The sequence below is a fragment of the Eptatretus burgeri genome, unplaced genomic scaffold (genome assembly GCF_056783735.1).
Source record: "Eptatretus burgeri isolate ZD-2024b unplaced genomic scaffold, Ebu_testis_v1 Ebu_testis_scaffold_3155, whole genome shotgun sequence".
Classification (NCBI taxonomy): Eukaryota; Metazoa; Chordata; class Myxini; order Myxiniformes; family Myxinidae; genus Eptatretus; species Eptatretus burgeri.
In genome coordinates, this window is record NW_028225103.1 from 60,673 (window position 1) to 79,069 (window position 18,397).

General features: G+C 46.6%; 1 protein-coding gene across 1 annotated transcript in view; it reads right to left on the reverse strand.

Moving 5' to 3' along the window:
- LOC147006712 (uncharacterized) overlaps positions 1-18,397 on the reverse strand; it is a 50,639-nt gene that overhangs the window by 25,768 nt on the left and 6,474 nt on the right. Inside the window, exon 3 of the mRNA XM_085868003.1 lies at positions 6,218-6,355. Within this exon, the coding sequence (XP_085724129.1) occupies positions 6,218-6,355 (138 nt within the window). The remainder of the gene's footprint in view (positions 1-6,217; positions 6,356-18,397) is intronic.

The following is an 18,397-nucleotide window of genomic DNA, read 5'->3' on the forward strand; positions in this document are numbered from 1 at the left end:
AGTCAGTCAGCAGCCACCGCAGTTCAGTTATTTAGATAAGTATGTGCATCGTTAGAATCCATCCCCTGCGTCTGAAGGGAATTTCATGTGTGCACTACAGGTTTATTTTTTAATTAAGTTTTTTTCAACCACAACAACAACAACAGCGGACTGTCGTCTCGCTCCACTGTCGCCATTACGTACGTGGCCTGAGGTGAGGAGGTAGGTGGAGCTACAATCGCCTCAGCTCCGACTCCGCCCCAGAAAGGTGGTAGTTACCCCGCCTACCGTGTGGGCCTGTCCAATGAGGGTCGGCCAGCGAATCGCGCGATGCAACTGTCCAATCAGGAGGCGAGTGGCGAGGAAAGAAATCCCTCCGACCTCAAGAGAGGCAGAGTGATCGGCACGTTCTGTCTGGCGGTCTGGGTCTGCTCGCCTGGTGTCGCCTGATCAGGGGAAGCTTTTTCGGGCTTGATCGCCGGTCGCCTTGTCTTCTCTCGCCTCGTCCGCCTTCGTGCTGGCTGGCGTCTGTCGCTCTTTCCCTCATCCCTGGTGCTTGGTGCTGCGTTGTGGTGGTGGGTTCGAGTCCCGCCACCGGACAAGCTCGACCAGACTGCACGAGGCGGACAGGTGCAAGTGCAGGCTTTTGCCCTCAGCTCGCCTTCCCTCCGAGCTGAAAGGCCAAATAAAGACTCGACGGGGTCCATTTCTTTTGGGTGTGTGTGTTTGTGTGTGGCTCTGTAACGTAAGTCGAAACTTTAAGTGCCTTGTACATTGTAAATTGCATTTCTTATGGTCGTGATAACTCTGCTCTCTGTGCTCCCCTGCCCCATTATAAATAAACCCCCCCAGTTGTTCAATGTACCAGCTCGTTGTCTGTTACTTTCTTTCATTGGTTTAGCACTGTGCATATTGGGAATTAGGGAGGCTGTGTGCCGTTAGTTGACATTGGGACCGGCGCGGCTCTGGTAACTCCCGCTCGGTACGCCGGACACGAGTCGGCACATGCGACTCGGTTCGGACAGAATCGGCCGAGGGTGTGGTTTCCCCGGTCGTCAGAGGGCGTGAGTACTTCGGTAAATTGGAATAGACAAGTAGACCCCACCTCACGCCGTCGAAATATTGGCGACCACGGTCCGCGAAGGGACCCGTGACCTTTCGGACTTTTCCGAGAGTCACGACCTAAATTCCGGGGTGTTCGGTGGAGATGACCCTACTGCTCCCCCTCATGGTCGTTTATCGCCACCGAACCCCAGACTACAACAATATATGTGTGTTGTTCCGTCCAACAAACAGTGATGACTCCATTTACACCTCACTCTCCGAAAACATGGACCAACATATCCTCTCATCCCAACTCTCTCTTCCTCATATGTGGTGACTTCAACTGCCATCATGACAGTTGGTTGGGTGTGGGTACCTCGGTCACCTGCCATGATACTTCAGCAAAAGACTTCTGCGACTCATTAAGACTGACTCAATCGGTCAATTTCTCATCCGGGATCTCAACCAATGGTCCTCCATCTCTTCTGAATCTGATTTCGACCAATTTCCCTGAAAATATCTGTTGTTCTTCCAGCCCTCCAATGGGTTCATCTGACCACATGCTTGTCAATGTTCTGTGGTTCTCTAATGACAGCCAGACATCTCGCTCTACTTCCTCTCCTGTTGCAGTCAACATGTGGCCCTAAATGGAGTTCTCTCATCCCCTCTTCCTGTCCAGGCTGGAGTTCCTCAAGGCATTGTTGTGCGCCATGTTCTTTTTCTGGTTTTCATCAATGATCGCTCCGACTCTCTTGAAAATCCTCTTTATCTCTTTGCTGATGATTCCATCCTCTGCCGTACCATCTGTCATCCCTCAGACCGGCAAGCAGCAGCTTCTTCACTCTCTGCATATCTGGATAAAAATCACAAACTGCTCCAACACGTGGAACATGTCTTTCAATCCTGACAAATCTCACACTCTCACCATGCCTCTCCGAAAGGACAGGCTGGAACCCCCTCCCCCCCCCCACCCCATCTACTTTCTCAACAATCATCTTGAAGAAGTCCTTTCACTCAAGCTTCTGGGTCTCACTATCTGCCATAATCTTTCCAGGGAAAGCTACATTTCCAAACTGGCCTCCAAAGCTCGTCGCCGACTGGGCATCCTACATCGTGCAAAGACCTTCCTCGGCCCACCTGAGCTCCTGACCACATGCAAAGCTTTCGTCCGCAGCCTGATGGAGTACTGCTCTCCTCTCAGGGCTGGTGCTTCCGCCTCTCACCTTTATCCGCTTCACGCTGCAGAAACCAAGGCATTTAGGATCATTGGCATCTCCCGCGGTGAGGCTGAGTATTTAGGCCTCTCACTCTCTCACCGCAGGCAGGCCAGTGGTCTTTCTGTCCTCTCCCGTCTCCTCTCCGGTCTCGCCGCCCTGCTTGATCTTCGATATTTCCCTCCATATTTCCGCAGGGTGCTCAAGGTCCGACTTCAACCCCCTTCTGTAAAAACTGCCAAAACCAAGAATCACTGCTCACCTTCACTCTTTCATTCCTCTTTTTTCCCACCTTTGGAACAAACTCCCACACTCTCTACAATCCCACTCTTCCCTCCAGGTGCGCAAAACATCTGTTCACCACCACCTCTTATCTCCCCCCATCCAAAACCACTGCCTTTTCGACCACAGTTAATCCACCCCAAACGCACCTCATTCAAATTCCCTGCTTTCCTTCCTGAAAGTCCCTGTGGTGTCCATCTTGTATTCCCCGTGTTCCCCACCCCATCCTCGCCCTACCACAGAGCTCCCAATGTCTCTGTTCCCCATTGTTTTGTCTTTCCCTTTCCTCCCCCCCTTGTTGTGCATTGTGTGTTCGCTCTCATACGAGTCTCACTAATGTGCACAAAAAAAACAAACTTGATTGGAGTCCACCTGTGGTCAATTCAAATGATTGGACATGATTTCGAAAAAGAAACACACCTTTCCAGATGAGGTCCCACAGTTGACAGTTCAGGTCAGAGAAGAAACTCTTCCATGAAGTCAAAGGAACTGTCCGTATAACTCCGAGATAAAATTGAGGAGGCATCGATCTGGGGAAGGGTAAGAAATCAATTTCTCGTGTTGAAAGGTCCCAAGAGCACAGTGAGCTCCATCATAAGAAAATGGAAAGAATATGAACTACCCAGACTCTTCCTAGAGTTGGCCGTCCGAACTGAGCAACCGGACAAGAAGGACCTTTGTCAGGGAGGTCAAGAAGAACCCAACGACCATTCTGACAGAACCACAGAGTTATTTTACTGAGATGGGAGAACCTGTCGGAAGGACAAAAGTCTCTGCAGCACTTCAAAAATCTAGGCTTGATGGGAGAATGGCAAGACGGAAGCCACACCTGAGAAAAGGAGCACGTGACAGCACGTCTTGAGTTCGTAAAAAGGCACGTGAAAGACTTTGAGAGCAAGAGGCAAAACATTCTGTGGTCTGATGAGACGAAAATGGAACTCCTTGGTCTGAATGCAAAGCACTACATCTGGCCGAAACTGAGCACAGCTCATCACCCATCCAAAACCATCCCTTCCGTGAGGCATGGTGGCGGCGGCATCATGTTATGGGGATGCTTTTCAGCGGACTGAAAAATACGTGTTTGTCGACAGACTGACGGACAGACAAGCCAGTAGGCGGACATGGGTAGTCGACTACCCAATAGAACCTGACGAGATGGGCCCGTTCGATTGGGAATTACCTGAGGATTAAGCACAAGAAAATTCATGATTCTTGCTTCAAGGGTTAATGCTGCAGATTGTTTTTTTCGTTAAAATACCCCCACATTTAGAGGTGTTTCGGCCGTTGCTAGGCAACAGAGGGGTCCATAGCGACGGTTCTTTCTCACACATAACTCGGACATACCATGAACCTTCCATACCAGTTTCATGTATATCTGACTCATAGTGTCTGAGATATAACGAACTTCGTTTTTTTATTGTTTTCGACCAGGGTTCATTCAAAGTCTATCTTCTCCGACAGTTTTCATTGGATCCAGCTGGAAATTTTTGACAATATGGCTGAATGTACTGCCCACAGTCGCTCGTGGCCCGATTTTTGATTTTCGAAAAAATAAAATTTTTTTATGATTTTTCAAGAACTTCAAAGTCCCGTTCCTAGGCAACGGTGGTGTCCATAGCAACGGTTCTCATTTGCACACAACTTGGTCATGGTATGAACCAACCAGCCAAGTTTAATCGAAATCGCCATTGTATGAACAGAAATCGCCATTTTAAATACTGATAAGGGCAGAAAAGAAAAATGTCAAAAAAAATTTTTTGAGATCTTTTTTTTTCGACGACATCGAAGACGCAACAAAGTGAACAAACTGCTCAACTCCACCTTTCACTTCGTGATGCGATGATGGCAACAAAAAAACAAGATAAAAAATAATTGAGGTTTATGTGTTCCACCAGTAGAAATACCCGTCGCTTCCGGGACGGTTTTGATCAAACGACGACACGTTGTACTTACAAACATTCTGCTCCATTCACTCCATAATTTTACCGGGGTCATCTTCCCTCTGCTTGGAAATCAGCTGACATCATCTTCATGAACCTTCCTTGCTGCTTTCATCTGCATATGGCGTGAGCAAAAATCACCTCTGCTTCGCTGCGAAACTCATTGTTGTTTGCTTTGGTTTGAACCTCCGCTTGAAATCAGTGAAATGAAACATTCCCCTTCCCTCGTGCTGCCCTCTGCTCCTCTTGCTCTGACTTCCCCCCTCACGATTCCCCATCCCCCTCATTATGCCTTCCCAACCCCATGTGCTCCCTCCCCCTCATACCGCCTCCCCCCCCCTCAACAGCAATGAATTACCAGATAACGGCAGGATCGCCGAGAGGTACGCATGCATGCTCGCTCTCAGCTGTCTCGCCTGGGTTTGAATCCCGACCCAGCTATAAACTGTCATCCCCGTGTTTCACAGGCAGGGTGATTCATAAATGTGGGTGTTGTCTCCCAGATGGGTGTTAAACTCGGCGTCACATCTACCTGGATCCCCCCTCCTCTCCCTCCACACTTTCCCGCATCTCCCCCCTCTCTACCTTCTCCCCTCTGCCTCTCTCTCCTCGCCCGATATCTCTCTCTCTCTCTCTCTCTCTCTCTCTCTCTCTCTCTCTCTCTCTCTCTCTCTCTCTCTCTCTCTCTCTCTCTCTCTCTCTCTCTCTCTCTCTCTCTCTCTCTCTCTCTCTCTCTCTCTCTCTCTCTCCCCTACCCCTCTTCCTCCTCTATCCTTCCCCTCCCTCCTCTTTCTCTTCCCCTCTTACCTCCCTCCTCTATCCTTCTTCCCCTACCTCCTCTCCTCTATCCTTCCCTCCTTAACCTCCTCCCTCCCTCCTCTTCCTATTCCCTTGAATATTCACATCAGCGAAGCGACAGGAAGTATTTGCTGGTAAACAAGTAAACAAACACGAATTAAGCTTTATATTTTACATTTTCACACTTTCCACAATTAAAAGAGGTTGTGATTAACGATAAATTATTTAATGAGTCAGGTGCTCCTGAGAGTTCAAGTCCCTGACCCTCAGTGATGGGTAATGTTGTGAAACGTGTCCATTATGATCCATCCATGAAGACCACACTCTGTACAGAGAGTATCAGTGTTGCTCCAGCAGTCTCCTGGGTTATTGGACACAATCCTGGACAGGTGACCACTCTGACACAGGATACTCAAACGGCTCAATCATCCCAGCAAACTGGTATCACTTTGCCAACCTCAGAAGGATGACAAGTTGAGTCAACCCCACCTGCTATTCATTCAATAGGTTAGTGGGATTTGAACTCAGGACCCATGTAAACCAAGCCCACCACCTTAACCATTAAACCAACAGCAGGTATACCTTTATGATATTTTACCAAAACAGATAAAGAGTCGGTACAAACATACCCATCCCGTGACAATGGTTTCATAACAGTTCTTACAGCAGCTCCAAGGTCGAGGTCACAGCTTCAGGTCAAAATTTCGTGAAAATAATTTTGGGGTCAAACTTTGACCTTGAACTTGTGACTTCCATCCATCGAGCAGAATTAATTAGTTTCCTGGTAAACTCACCAACTCTGCTTTACAAACAGCTGACTGGTTTAGTGGGAACTAAGTTCACCCATCACATCTTTAAATATATTGAACATAATTTGGCGTCAAATAAGGTTGGGACAAGACGAGCTATAAACTCCCAACCTGGTGATGCACAGGGACGGTGTTGCATCAGTGAGCATACCTTCCTCTGAAAGCAAAGGAAAGTCTCTTGTCTTCTTATCCAGTGATTCCTCGAGGACGTTAAATATGCCATTGCAGTCCTCAAGAACAGGCCATTGTGTGCCGGTGCAGAGGTCCATCACCACAAGTAAATCTTCATCTGATTTGTTGGAAACGAGATCAAAGAGGAATCGAATGATGAATGAAGTGATGAGGTATAAAATGATGTCATACATGTACAAGAGGGAGGGAAACATGTCATGGATGGGATTTCCATTCACAATTCAATTCCGGCTCCGCTCCAGACATCGTCACATTCACTAAATCAATGAGTTCCTGTGTTAGTACTCAGCACGGATCAGCACGGGAAACACAAGTTCTCGGTACGGAGTGAAGGTCACGTACCGGGTCTGGACCCCTTGTCCTCGGGTCAACCGTCCATGGACCCGCGGTCTTCCGGAGAACCTCCCGGACTGACCACGTATCCTCCATCGGAGCCGCTCGTGGATCCCGGGGTGTTCTCTCTGAGATCTCGGGTCATGGTGGACCGCACGTCGTGTCGGGTGAAGGACGGTACGCTGTGGTAACCGAGTGAAGAGCGCGAGATGTTTGGGGAAAGAGCGAACCGCGAGATCGCGGTGTCTGATTGGTTCCCGCCACATCACGTGTCCATGATTGAAAATAAATACAAAGATTGAACGTTTCGTTTTAACCGATTGTTTGTGTTTCAGATTGTGTTGTGAAAGTGGAAAATCGATTCCGAATTCGTTGATGATCATTTCCTCGCAACGAAACAATGTTCTTTATTTTGTGTTTTTGTATTTATCGACAATCTTCCCTCCATAACGGAGTTATATATGGGTATGTGGGAATGTGGGAATGTGGGAATGTGGGTATATGGGTATGTGGGAATGTGGATATGTGGGTACGTGGGTATATGGGAATGTGGGAATATGGGTATGTGGGTAAATGGGAATGTGAGTATGTGGGAATGTGTTGTTGCGGCCATGGGTACCCAGACACCAGCTTGTCACTCAGGGGGATTAATCCCCGGTTGTCGTCGGTCGAGCCGGAGCTGGGGCCACCACTCACAATTAACGTTGTGATTGTTTTCAAACCATGAACTCCACCCAGTTAACCACGAGTTCCAATGTCCACCGTCCAATTATTCCGTTTAACTAGAGGTCACGTGGTTACCTGAGCGGGGAGCTCTCCCTCGGCAAAGCATCAATGTTATCTCTTGATCTCTTTGACAATTCCAAACCAATGGAAGGAAAGGACAAACACGGACAGGTTGGAAATCGACAAATGATTTATTCATAATAAAATAAATAAATTAAAAGAACTTTTATTTTCTCAGTGAAATCTATATTAATATTTCGGCACGCCCCTTTTTTTGTTCCACCATCAGATTTTTGTTACTACATGAAATGAAACAAGCTTTGACATATATAGTAATCTGATGGTGGAACAAAAGAAGGGGCATGCCTAAATATTAATATAGATGATATTATTGTCTTCCTTAAGAGGCCCCTCAAAATTCGTTTTGATGATTATGGTAGTTAAACAGTTCATGTTCTCCATTTGCAAAATGGGAGGAATTATTGCACAAAAAAGAAATAAAAATGTTTCCCATTTTTTAGAGGACCACTAAGATGAGTTCGTAAAACCTTTTGTACAGTATGTTATTATTAATCACTATACGCCATAGTAAATTGCTCATGTTATTGAGCTGTCAATAAGCTATCAATCAATCATAGACATATAATAAACTCACTTGAGTATTCATATCTCTATTTCAATGCGTAATATCAAGCGGTACCTTCATGATTACCTAATAAAACCGGTCTCGATGTCCGTCCGTCCGTATATCTGTTGACAATCAAACCGATCGTGATGCATTTTAAGGCTTTCCGAGAGCTTTGGAGAGATTACCTGCACTCCCGCACGGTGCTGTTTTTATTATTCCTACTGCACTTCATTAGAACATAGATCGTGGATGGATGCGCAGATCCCAGGAGAACAACTATAGCTGTACAGAACAATTCATATTATCGATGGATAAAAATATTTAATTGATATTATAATAAATTGTTGATTTAAAATATCTTCAAATTTTGTGAGTTTTTAGTTTGTTGTGAAATATTAGGTCCTCGGGTCTCCGCATAGTGGCGTACAGGCTTAAGTCGTACTTCTGTTTACTACCGTAGAAAATCACAGACCATCCGATCGACATGCTGTGAACAGTTTCAGAATCAGCTAACATGTACAACATATGAATATGTAGACGAAACTGATCCGGCCGGCTAAAATCTACAAGATATGAATATGTACACGAAACTGATCCGGCCTTTTGGATCACTTTAAAGTTGGGTGCCCTGTAATTTTAATGCGCTCTATGGATCCTCCGGAACTCACGAATGGTACACGTTGTGTAGTCACTAAACTACGTGGTAATGTCATCGAAGTGGAGCTACTGTGGGGCAGTCAAAGGGGAAAACCTGAATGATAATAATCAATGGATAAAAATGATATAATATATTGTTTAAAATACATTCATGCGATCTGTCTTTTCCCATATGTTGCCAGTGACGCCCGTCCAAGACGGGCACCATTACTAGTAAAGAATAAATTTTAAAGCAAAATCAATCAAAATGCCAGAAAAGAGAAAAAGAGCAGATGCTTATCGGTGGGGGGGGGAGCCGTTCCCAGCACCTTCCCCCCTCCCCCGGGGGTCCCGGATTCCAAGCCCCTTTTTCCCCTGGGGGTCCAAACCCCTTTTTCTCCAAGGATTCCCGGGTTCCAACACCCTTTCCCCCCCCCTCGGGGTTCCAACCCCATTTTTCCCCTGGGGTTCCCGGGTTCCAACCCCCTTTTTCCTCCGGGGGTCCCGGGTTCCAAACCCCCTTTTTTTCTTCTTTGTATCCCTTGTCGAGGCTCGTATGAGAGCTGCCAACACACAACGCACAGCAAGAGGAGCATGAGACAAGAGGGGCGGGAGTGGGAAAGACAAAACAGTGGGGAACAGAGACATTAGGAGATCTGTGGAAGGGAGAGGGATGGGGTGTGGAACATGGGGAATACAAGATGGACATTACAGGGACTGTCAGGAAGAAAATCAAGGAATTTGAAGAAGGTGGGCTTGGTTGGATTATCGGGGGTAGAAAAGATCGAGGATTTGGATGGGGGATGATAAGAGGTGGTGGTGAACAGCAGTTTTGAAGGCCTGGATGGAAGAACGGGATTGAAGAGAGTGTGGGAGTTTATTCCAAAGGTGGGGAAAAGAGGAATGAAAGAGTTAGGGTGAGCAGTGATTCGTGATTTTGGTAGTTTTACCAGAAGGGGGTTGTTGGCGGACCTTGAGCACCCTGCGGAAATGTTTGGTGGGGACAAATCGCAGATAGAGCAGGGGGGGCGAGGCTGAAGAGGAGACGGTAGAAGACAGAGAGACCACCGTCCAGCCTGCGGTGAGAGAGTTAGAGGCCCAAAGGCTCAGCCTCATCGCGGGAGATGCCAATGATCCGAAATGCCTTGGTTTCCACAGCATGAAGCCGAGAAAGGTGGGAGGCAGGAGCACCAGTCCAGAGGGGAGAGCAGTACTCCATCAGGCTACGGACAAAAGGTTTGTAACTGGTCAGGAGCTCAGGTGGGCCGAGAAAGGACTTTGCACGATGGAGGATTACCAATCGGCGACTGGCTTTGGAGGTGAGGTTTGAAATGTGGCTTTCCCAGGAAAGGTCATCGCAGATAGTGAGACCCAGAAGCTTGAGAGAAAGGACTTCTTCTGGAGGATTGTTGAGAAAGTGGATGGGGGGGTGGTTCTCAACGGTCCTTTCGGAGAGACAAAGTAAGAGTGTGAGATTTGTCCGGATTGAAAGACATGTTCCACGTGTTGGACCAATTTGTGATTTTACCCAGATCTGCAGTGAGCGAAGAAGCTGCTGCTTGCCGGTATGAGGGTTGACAGATGGTACGGCAGAGGGTGGAGTCATCAGCAAAGAGATAAAGAGGATTTTCCAGAGTCAGAGAGATCATTGATGAAAACCAGAAAAAGAACAGGACCCAGAACTCTACCTTGAGGAACTCCAGCCTGGACAGGAAGAGGCGATGAAAGAACTACATTTAGGGCAACATGTTGACTGCGACAAGAGAAGAAGTGGAAATGAGTTCCATGAGTGGAAATGGCCTTGGATACCATCGGAAGAGAGTTTGGTGAGCAGGGCAGGGTGCCAGACCATGTCAAAAACACGCGATATATCAAGAGATCTGGCTCTGATTTCATGTCCGGCATTGAGACCTCCATCCATTGTTGGAGAGCAGAAGCAGCATTTCCAGGGTAGAGTGACCTGGTCTGAAACCAAATTGAAGATCGGAAATCAAGCCATTGGAGAAGAGGAAGGATTTAATATCTGAAGCGATGATGGATTCCATGACCTTGCTGATGATTGGCAGAAGGCTGATTGGTTTGTCGTTGCAGGGATCTGATTTTGCACCTTTTAATGCAGGGCAGTAATGTTTGATGATTTCGAAGCAGATGGCAGATGACCTTTGGTAAATGAGAGGGTGAATAGAAGAGAGAGAGGGTGAACAAGAGCAGAAGAGCAGGTTATTAAGACACGTGGGCTGATGCCGTTTGGACCGGTTGCAGAATCTGAGTTGAGGTTTGACAGCAAGCTCTCCACCTTGTCAGGAGAAAAGGAGTCCAGGGACAGCTGGGTGTGACTGGGTAAGGTGGGTTGAGAAAGCGATGGGTTTTGGACGCGATTTAGCTGCAAACACCGAGTTTCGGCATTCAGCCTTTTCACGTGTGGTATCAGCAGTGCGGCCATTTGAGGTAAGGGAGGTGATGGAGGGAACATACACCAGAAACAGATTTGATTAGACCCCACCAGGATTTTGAGGAGGGAGAGAGGTTTGAAAGTTCGCACTTGAGTTTGGAAGGATATTGTTTTCTGGCTCTCCTGAGGGTAGATTCACACCTTTTCTAAGCATTCTGGAAGGAACTGAGATTACCCTCAGTTGGGTTTGCTTTTCCTGAGGCAAGGGCAAGTTGTTTCAGGACAACTGCCTCGCCACAAGCTTCAGTGAACCAAGGGCGGGAGGAAGGGTCGGACAACTGAAGAGGAGAGGGGATAAATCTGTGCATGAGGGAGAGCAAGTTTCTTTGAAAGAATTCCCAGGATGAGTTGATGTTGGAGAAAGTAGCGAGAGGAGACCAGTCTATAAGTTTGATGGCTGCTTGGAGACCCTGCCAGTCCGCTTTAGTGAAATGCCAGACTCGACGGTGGTGAGGTGGTTCTCTGATAATAGCCAGAGAGATGTCCACTTTGACAAGGACGTGGTCAGAAGAACCGATTGGAGCAGAGAAAGAGCAGCAGATATTGTCAGGGAAATTTGTCAAAATCAGATCCAGAAGAGATGGAGTACCGTTGGTTGAGATCCGGGAAGGGAAGTTGACCGATTGAGTCAGTCCCAATGAGTCGCAGAAAGCTTTTCATGAAGTGCCATGACAGGTGAGAGAGGTATCCACACCAAGCCAACTGGAATGATGACAATTGAAGTATTAAACATTTGTTCCACATCACCACTCGATCATAATTGTGAAGTTCCATGTTGATTGACGAAGCGGTTGCAGAGAAATCATTAATTAATCCTTTCTTCAATCCAATACGGCTGCCAAATCATGTGACCTTTGATGTCATGTGTGTGAACCTCTTGTTCCTCATGGATAGGCGGCAATACGTGTAAAGTTTCAGAGGTCCAAAGTTTTTTTTCCCGTTTTTCCAACATGGCTTTCACACCACGTGACCCATCACGTCATAATTATCATTAAAATATTCCACATGAGTCGTCGCACGTTTGTTGAAAATTTCTTCTCAATCCGACAGCGGTTGCGGAGAATAGCACGAAAGTTCTGTGCGGACAAACAGACAGACAGACTGACTGACGGACAAACAGCCCTCACAGCTCCCTCACGAGCCTCGACATTGCATACAAAAAAAGAGAAGGAAAGTTGGGGTAAAGTTAAAAAAGAGTAAAGTAAAAAAGTTTTTTTTAAAAACTCTGAGATCTCGGGTCATGGTGGACCGCACGGTTCTGTCAAGTGAAGGACGGTTCGCTATGGTACCCAGGTGGAGAGCAAGAGCTTCTCCGGACAGAGCGAACCACCTGATCGTTGTGTCAGATTCGTTCCCGCCAAATCACGTGTTCATGACTTTGACCGAGGAAGCTGAAACTTTCAAGCTGAAAAATCAAAAAATAAAATGTTGCCAATTAAACTTGATTGAAAAGTAAATGTATTGTTGGAACCTTTTCATGAGAAATGTACTCAAATACAACATGATTATCACATCGATGTGCTTGAACATGTTTCTGTTTTAAGAATAACATATATTTGCATTTTAAATGACCTTATATCTCTTTTGTTCTCGAAGAGGATCAATCTGCTTGGTAAAAGGTGCCCCTTATTATTGTATATTGCAGAAATACTATATATTGCACAGAGAAGTCCTCAACCCCCCTTCAAAAAACACCAACAACAACTTTTCCAATCATTAATTTTTGTTTTTTTGAGAGACTTGTGGGAGACCTTGAACACAGAAAAGACCCGAACATAACAGAAGAAAAAGAACATCGTGGAAGGGGGTTGGGCGGAGGCGGGGACACAACTCCAACAGGGTTGAGGTACAATGGAGGGTCACTTTGATTAAGAATGGGCATGGGGAAGAATGACATCAGAGGGAGGTGGGTGGACAAAGGGGTGGGATCTCAAGCTGAGTCGTTGGATCTCTTTCTCTGTCACCGGAGGCAGTTCGGTGGTCTTTCTGTCTTCTACCATCTCTTCCCTGGCCATGCCCCCCCCCTGCTCTATCTGTACCTCTGATATTTCCTCAGGGTACTCAAGGTCTGCCAAATCCCCCTTCTTGTGAAAATGTCAAAATCAAGAATTACAGCTCACCTTCACTCTCGCATTCCTCTTTTTTCCTGCCTCTGGAATAAACTCCCACACTCTCCTCCCTCCAGGTCTTCAAAGCAGCTGTTCACTACCATCTCATATCTTTCCATCAAAAAGATCCACCCCAAACCCACCTCCTTCAGCTTCTCTATTTTCCTTCCTGACAGTCCCTGGAGTACCATCCTTCTTACCCCATCCCATCCCTCTCCCTTCCACAGATATCCTCTTCTCGTTTTTCCCCACTATTTAATGCTTCCCTCTCCCTTCTTGTCTCAGGCCTTGTGATATGTTTCTATGTATTAGCTCTTACACAAGCCTCGACTTGGTATACAAAAAACAACAAAAAGTGCCCCAGTCCCTGATGATGAGAAACATCCCCATGACATGATGCTGCCATAAACAGGCTTCACAGGAGGTATGGTGTCCTTTGGCTGATGTGCTTTGTTGGGTTTGCACCAAATGTAGCGTTTTGCATTTTTCCAAAAGTTCCATCAGACCACAAAAGTTTTTTCCACATGGCTTAAGAATCTCTCTAGTGTTTTTTGTGTTCCTCAAGCAAGACTCAAGGTGGGCTTTTTGAGGAATGGCTTCCTTCTTGCCACCTGACAGTAGAGCCTGGACTTGTGGAGTGCTTGTAATATTGTTGTCACATGGACACCAGTGATCAGCCATTGCCATGAAGGCCTGAAGCTCTTTCAAAGTTGCCGTTGGCATCTTGGTGGCTCTGATCAGTCTCCTTCCTTGGTCATTCAGTTTGGAGGGACGGCCTGATCTTGGCAGGATCTTGGTGGTGCCATACGCTTTCCATTTTGTAATAATGACTGTCTTGATTGTGCTCCAAGGCTCATGGTTGAGCATTTGCTGTGAAATTCACTACCCAGCAGTGGAAACCCACAGCAATGGCTGATTTTATTCTGAAATCCTCAGAATCACTATAATTTAAACAGATGGAGGTAAATTAACTTGGTGTGTGATTTTGAAGTTGATTGGTTCCACATGAGCTCGTTTACAATTGCCATTATTCGGCGGGTAGACACTTATCCAAACAAGACAGTCGAGTTTTGTGTTTTTAATTAATTTTCTGAGTTTTTTATAATTTATTCTTCACATGGAAGTTGTGGGTTACGATGTGTAAATAAAGGTGTAAAAAGTCCGATTTCATGATATTGTTACGGTGCCGGTGCGTGGCCGCGAACCGACCGCTCTGAACGGAGCCGCAAGTCGAGTCGGCCCGACCGATCGCCCGGAATATAGATCGCCGCCCGGATAAGTCCGAGTCGACGGGTCCTTGTACAAGAACCGAAATACGCCAATGGGCAAATCACGTGGGGTAGGGTCGATTGCCAATCTTCAATGTACCTAAATACCCACGTGATCCAAATACCGGGGTATTCCACCCTCGACGGAACTCGTACGGAACAAGCCGCTGAGGCGAGCCTGTCCCGTGCGCGATTCCGAGCGGCTGAATCGCCGAGAACCGTCGGTCCAAATGTCCCCCTTTTACGGCAAACCAACGGCTTTCTAACTCCCAACACACTCAGTCAATGCTCAGTCAATGAAAGAATCGACGCGACGAGCTGAAAACATTTAACAATTGGGATATTTATAAATAATAATGGGGAACTAGGGAAGCATGTAAGAGCAGAACTATTCCGACTTTCCGAAATGCAATGCAAAGATTTACAGCACACAAAGCACTTAACAATTCCCGACTTATTAGACGGACCCACGCACACACGTACGCACACACATCCAAGAAATGGTGGCTAAGGCCTTTAATAACGAGCTCGAGCTCGGAGGACATGTGAACTGAAACCCAGATCCGATCTCGAACCTCTCCACCTCGTGTGGTCTTCAAGTTGTTCGTACCCGGGCTCCAGCGAGAGCAAGCTGGATTCAATCGCCGTGAGCCGCGATCCTTCCCGAGCTCCCGCGAACCCTCCCGCGCTTCTCAGCACGTGCTGGTGAGACGAGGCGCCGATCCTTTCAGTCGATGCGTCGCTTCCCCGAGGAACCACCTCCAAGAAGAGGCCGACGAGTCGCACCAAGCCGGGAACCAAACGGAGAATAAAGAGCTCCACGAACCAAGAAGAAGAAGCCACCACTCGCAGCTCGAGCCGAGCGACCAGCTCAACTCTCTTCCAAACAAAGCAGCTCGAAGCAAAAAGCTCTCCCGAGCCAAGCAGAAGCCGAAGCTCACTGAACCACCAAAGCAGAAAGCCTTCAAAAGGCCTCCTCCCGAGCCAAAGCCAAGCCAAAGCAGAAGCCGAAGCTCTACTGAAAAGCCAGCAGAAGCAAAAAGCTTCCGAAAGCCTCAACCCTAACGCAAGCCAAGCAGGACCCGACGGCCTGCTGAACGACTCCCATCAACCCCGAACCAACGAGAGGATCTCTTTCTTATCCTCTTCCGCCCTTTCCCCGCTTCCGGCGTGACTCATGACTCATGCCCTCGTGCTCCTTCCCCCGCTCAACCACGGGTGGGAGGGAGTTGTTGAGAACATGAATCACGGGACGGAAGGTCTCTTCTTCCTCTTCGCAGAAGAGGGGGAAGTCTCCATTGTTCGCTCCCTTACTATTAAATCTATCCGCAGCACATCTAATCGATTTCTAAACATTTAAACAATGAAAGGTGAGCTATCTCGGGAACAAGCACTTTTCGACATAGCTGACTAAAGGAACCTGAATGTTCTGTGCAATCGAATTCCAAATTCGAAACAATATTTAATTTCAGGCTTTAAGGCATCAAAAGGTGAACATTTTGAAAGGGGGTGTAGACTTTCTCCAGACACTGTACTCTGACTCGTTCTCCATCCCAGTTAACATGACGTCTTTCAAGCTACTGCAAAGTGCCTTCTTTGTCTCTCCCCAACTTTTTACAATCTTCCTGATCTTTTGTCGTTCTCCCAGTTGTCGATGTATATATGTTGATGTATCTTTATGTATTTTTCATTTCTCTTCTTTGCAATCGATGGCGCTCAATTCCTTGTTATTTCCATCCCATATGTGGCATCATATACTCAGACCTGTTCCTGGAAATTATTTTGCTTTGATGTATTCTTTGATATCGAGATGCAGATGATGGATTATTAAACGCTTTGTCACACACAGAACAATTGAAGGGTTATTCTCCAGTGTGTATTCTTTGATGTTTACGAAAGTTAGATGATTGATTGAACACTTTATTACACACAGAACAATTGTAAGGTTTCTCTCCGTTGTGTATTCTTTGATGTTGATATAAGTTCGATGGATGATTGAACACTTTGTTACACACAAAACAATTGTAAGGTTTCTCTCCAGTGTGTATTAGTTGATGTTTCTGGAAATTCGATGCTTTGTTAAACACTTTGTTGCACACAGAACACTTGTGAGGTTTCTCTCCGCTGTGTATTCTTTGATGTCTCGATAAAGTTGATGGATGATAAAAGACCTTGTTACACACAGAACAATTGAAGGATTCCTCTCCAGTGTGTATTCTTTGATGTTGATGTAAGTTAGATGAATTATTGAAGGCTTTGTTACACACAGAACAATTGTAAGGTTTCTCTCCGGTGTGTATTCTTTGATGTTGATATAAGTTCGATGGGTGATTAAACGCTTTCTTACACACAGAACACTTGTAAGGTTTCTCTCCAGTGTGTATTAGTTGATGTTTCTGGAAATTCGATGCTTGATTAAACGCTTTGTTACACACAGAACAATTGAAGGGTTTCTCTCCGGTGTGTATTCTTTGATGTGTATATAACTTCGATGGGTGATTAAACGCTTTGTTGCAAACGGAACACTTGTGGGATTTCTGCCCTGAATGTATTTTTTGATGACGATATAAATTTGATGAAGAACAAAAGGCCTTCCTGCATTGTGAACATTTGTAGGATTTCTCACCGGTGTGCAACCTTTGATGTGTCAACAGATATGAAGAAGAAACAAATCCCTTCTGACACACAGTGCACCTGTTTGACGTCTCATCTGTGCATATTTTTACACATCCTTTTAAACACCATGAGGAGGTGAAGTCTTTTTTTGCAACAGAAAACTTTTTAGGATTCTGACTTCTTTGGCTCTCCTGCTGCAAGACACTGATCCACCTGTCGCAGTTGTTGTTGTTGTTGTTTGTAGACACACCCCGAAACTTGTCACCATCCTGACACAAAGTCTCAGCCAGGTGATGATCGAAAGAAACATCTCTGTCCAATGACGAGGAACAGTTGACACGTGACGACGTTTTAAATTTTTTGTCTGCAAATTAAAAATGGAGCAAAACCATCAATAAATAACTTTTACAACTTGAACAGCACTCGTGGAGCACAAAACGTCATTCACCTTGCACGTTCATTCTGCACAAAATTACAATTGTTAACTGAACACCCCACTATTATGGCCCACTTCTATCATGGCCCATATACCCACATCATCCATGCACCCTATTATATTGTTACGGCTGTGGAAATTCGCAAACCACCATTCAGGACCCGGAGGTGAGATATCTCTTAAGTACATGTGTAGTTCGTCCTAACCCGTTGTCTAGAGGGAATTTATGTGATTCATTCGGGCTGCGACGCTTTGAGATAGCCGTTTTTCTGTTCTATCTTTATTTTGAACCAACCACGTCTCAACCGCCATCACACAACAACCAACACGCCAGCCATCGTCACCAACTGCAACCACGCTGCAACCCTCAGACAACAACAACAACGCCAACAGCCACGACCTTTACCTTCACAACTCAATCCCGCAAACATCGCATTACCGTCATTTCCAAACGGCACCATAACCATCAAACCACTACCGAAAACCCTCCACCACCTTCACCTCTCTCCTTCTACGGCCATTCCCGCACCACCTGTGAACACTGAGCGTCGGGCTGTCTCGGGCCCGTTCAGTGATACGCACCGAGCCGCGAGCGCAAATAGCGGCCTTTCCGAGGAAAATTCGGATCAAGAACGCTTCACGTCCACTTCTGATCCATCCAATGAGCAAGCGCGGAGCGGCTTGGCCCCGCCTCCAGGCGCGTTTGTGTGAAATCGATATATGCAAATTCTAGGATCAGGGGACATTCACGCCCCCTTTCCTCCGACCAATTGGCGAGCGTGGCTCCGCCCCCGAGGTCATCCTGATCTGCATATTTGCATATTAGCTGCTCCTGTCAGCCTATAAAACGGCGAGCGCAAGGCAGAGGAGTCAGTTTTTGGTTGGAGAGCAGAGTTGAGTCGCGTGGCGAAGTCATCGGTGAGGCAAGAAGAGTTG